This window comes from Brassica napus, chromosome C1 (genome assembly GCF_020379485.1).
Source record: "Brassica napus cultivar Da-Ae chromosome C1, Da-Ae, whole genome shotgun sequence".
In the NCBI taxonomy this organism is placed as follows: domain Eukaryota; kingdom Viridiplantae; phylum Streptophyta; class Magnoliopsida; order Brassicales; family Brassicaceae; genus Brassica; species Brassica napus.
The window spans coordinates 35169848-35173818 of record NC_063444.1 but is presented as its reverse complement, the minus strand read 5'-3'; the positions used below and the strand labels follow the sequence as shown (position 1 = coordinate 35173818).

General features: G+C 27.9%; 1 protein-coding gene across 2 annotated transcripts; it reads right to left on the bottom strand.

Annotated features, from left to right (window-relative positions):
• Positions 1-204: 204 nt before the first annotated feature.
• LOC106434987 lies at positions 205-1385 on the bottom strand. Of its 2 annotated transcripts, none has more exons than XM_013875845.3 (4): positions 1064-1385; positions 776-891; positions 483-631; positions 205-403 (listed from the first exon to the last, which is right to left on the bottom strand). In XM_013875845.3, the coding sequence occupies exons 1-4, from the start codon at positions 1213-1215 to the stop codon at positions 284-286; spliced, it is 537 nt and encodes a 178-aa protein (XP_013731299.1). In that variant the 5' UTR covers positions 1216-1385; the 3' UTR covers positions 205-283. The 2 variants fall into 2 exon arrangements, with proteins under 2 accessions (XP_013731299.1, XP_013731300.1); XM_013875846.3 differs by having other exon boundaries at positions 552-631; positions 1064-1379.
• Positions 1386-3971: the final 2586 nt, after the last annotated feature.

Genomic DNA, 3971 nt, shown 5'->3' with positions numbered 1-3971 from the left:
TATTTTAATTTTAAATCTTAATTTTAAATTCAAAGTTTAATATTTTATAAAATTAGTTTCAAATATTAAATAGTTTTTTGGACAACATTCTCAAATATGAAATCTGAACCTCAAACCACACATTCAATCTCTAAACATAATCTTTTTATTATTATGAAATTTCAAATTTATTTGAGCAATCATAAAAGAATGATATTTACAGAATAAAATTAAAGGTTAGATTTTATTTTTCTTTATATACAGTGAAGACACAATATTTATTTACAAAATATAGAAAGAAGCCTCAAAAAAAAAATAATAATAATAAGATATCGTGGACATGTTTGCATACTTCCATCTTGAACAAACCCCTATATATCATGGTCTCATATAACAGTTGAGGATGTGCAGTCTTCACACTTCCCTGCAACAACAACACAATAAAAAAGAATCAACTTTGAACACAACGAAAAGTGAAAGGACTTATCTATTGAAACACTCACAAGCAGATACTCTGTTATTTGAAGCACTGCCACCCATATAGAACGAGGAATGTTATGGTTAGTGCTCACCATCACTTTTTCAACTAATCTCCATATCTTCCATGTATCACAAGTCTTGCTCAAGATGCCGATTAAGCATATGTAATGCTCTGTTCATGATACCAATGGATAGTTTAAGGGAGTGAAGCTTCAGATATTTAAATGGATAAAAATAAATAATGAAGAAAGATACGTAAGTTGCATTGGTGTCAAACCACTTGGTCATTTCCATGGTAAAAGATAAGAATGAATACCTCTCGTTACGTTAAGGCGAGCACCAAAGCAGAAAGAAACAGTGAGCAACCAACAGTCACAATGGACAGAAACAAGACAGAGCCAATCTTTCCTCTGCATACCATCTCTAGCGAAACTGATACAACGAGCAGGCTCAGGAATCTCAGACCTTTACTCTATTATATTTCTTGAGAGTTAGAAAAAAAGTCTTTAAAATGAAAAAGGGGATAACTTAGGACACAAACCCTAAACCCATATCATCTAATCAATCAACGATGAATCAGTATCAAAACAGAGAGAGAGATTACGACAGAGATAGGAAACTGGCGGAGACGAGGTTACGACAGAAACGAGGCGACGACTGAGACCGTCGCGAATCGCCGTCACGTTCCACAAACCACCACCAGCCTATTTCTTCTTCTTCCTCTCTCGGTGGTTGTGGTCGCGGTGAGACTGACATTGAGAGAGGTGGCGATTAAGAGAGATGGAGACTGAGAGAGATGGAGATGGAGATGGAGATGGAGATGGAGATGGAGAGTTAGAGATTTTGGAAGAGCGTCCGCTCGAGAGAGATTGAGACTGAGAGAGAAATCTGGATATCCTCACCGTAGGATTAGATTTTATGAACGGTGGGTGATTAAAAGTTTTTATCCTCACCAAAATATACTAACCAATGAAAAATAAGACAGATAAAATGGACGAAAATGATTACCCAGTGAGATATTTTTGTTTTGATTTATTTTCAGTGTTATATAATGTTTTCTTTTAATAATTTTTATATTAAACTGTATTTTGATATAAAGTTTAAAAGTTTAGATTTTTTATATTAAGTAGATTTTTGGATGCGTGGTTTAAATACGAAGTTTTAAGTTTAAGGTGTAAAATTTAGTGAGTTTAGGGTTGACATTATAGTGTTTTATGATTAGATTTAAGATAAGACTTTGTGATTAAATTTAAGATTTGAAGTTCAATAAAAAATTAGAGTTTTAATATTTTTAGTATATGATTAATTTAAGATTAGTTTTAAGTTTGGAGCGTAGAATAAAAGTTTGAGTACGAGGGTTAAAAGTTTAGGATATTGATTTAAGATTTGAGATTAACTTTTAAAAATATTAATTTTTAGTTTATATTTAAGATTTGATGATAAAATTTTAGAGTTTAAAGTTTTTTTTTATAGTTAGGGATTGTGGTTTAAGTTTAGAGCACGGGGAAATTTAGGATTTTTTAAAGGCAAATAAAATAAAGTGAGAGAGAAAGTGAATCAAGAGTGAGAGGGAAAATCAATTATTTTCTCTTAAAATCGAACCAACGAAACATAGCGTTTGCATTTTCACAAACGCTATCTAAAAGTATGAGGTATGTCAACCATAGCACAATTGGAAAAAAACGCTATGATATTCTGCTATTAATACCCATATTTTCTGTAGTGTAAAATCTAAGTAAGAAGAGGAGCAACCAATATTGACTAAAAAACCTACAACATTGTGAGAAACAACTACACAACTGTGAACTCCTAAAGTCGATTTACAACAAATTCCGTATAATCTCACCGACGAAGAAGGCGAGGAAGAACAAGAGCAGGAGGTGAGTCTTTTTCCGGTGATGGTGAGAAGCACCGCACACTAGAAAGGTAAACAAAAAACATAGATGGTAACGGTTCAAGGTCAAAATATGGGGAGAGGAAAAAAACATCTTAAAAGTTATAATGTTCAAAAATATGAAAAAAAATAAAATACAATTTTGACGTTGAAACCATTAATCTTAAAATCGACAAATGCCTAAATGCAAAGTTATTGAAATTCAATATGCTTTAACATTATATGCTTAATTCACTACTAACAAGTACTATACACACAACAACACATTACTTGGAAAAAAAAACACAAAATATATTAATATATCACCTACTATTACAAAACATGCTAAAACACTAAATAATGCTCTTAACAAATAAAAACGACCACACAATTACATTATCCAAAAAGTCATACTCTTAATAACAATAAAATAAAATAATTGTGGACTATCTAATTTTTTCGCACTAAATATTCTTATACGAAGTTTGATAATCTATTTTATTGTTCACTAAAATTCAAGATGAATAAAGAAATACATAAAATAATAGAAATTTATTTTTTAAATATTTAATTTATTCACAACTAATGATAACATAAATTTTTATTATTTTATTATTTTTACTATTTTCTATTATTTTATTTAAAAATTACATATTTATTTTATTCTATAGTGAATTTACTCAGTAAACTTATTGACATAAAATAGAAAATATAGGCTAAAAAACCATATTGATATATCATATTATATTATTAACCATTCATTCTTCGGTTTGAATTATATTTACATTTGACTTATTTTAAAAAATATTATTATTTAAATATGATTTAAATCTAATAATATCAGCTTTACAAAACGACCAATTTATTCAATTCCTAATTGTAAAAATAGCATTAAAATGGCAAAATGTCACACATAAAAATAAAATAAAAATATTTTTTCAAGAAAAATAATTATCAACAATTCTGCGCGTAGCACGGACACTCTCTAGTATATATATATATATATATATATATTCTTTAGTGTATATTACAATAATCACATATTTATGTAGATACGCAATCATCGCAAATTGTGATATGCAATTATCACAAATTAGATCAGTTTTCTATTTAGATCTTCATCATTAAATAAAAGTATAATACCGACCACCAAGAAAAGTAAGAGAATTAGTTTTAAACTTCTTTTATGAATGACATGTAAGAAAAAAAAAAACACTTATTTTACTTTTCTTTTAATACATAGTAGGATATGTAATACAATTTTATATGATTTAAAACCCTTATAAATAATTTTTTTGACAGTTGTAAGCAAATTCATAAGCATTTACATATGAATTATAATATTTTATAAGTTTTATAAACAGGTATAAAATTTTAAAAATGATTTAGAAATTCTTATAAATAATTTATAAACGCCAACAGAATGATTTTGTAAGCCAGGATAGAACATTTTATATATGTTTTCCAAGCCTTTATAAATATTTTAAATCTTTATACACTAATTAAATTCTCTTTAAATATATAGTAGGATGTGTAATACCATTTTATATGATTTATAATCCTTATAAATGTACATATATACAATCACAAAAAGATTCATAAGAATTTACAAATGATTTTATAAATTTGAATAATGTTT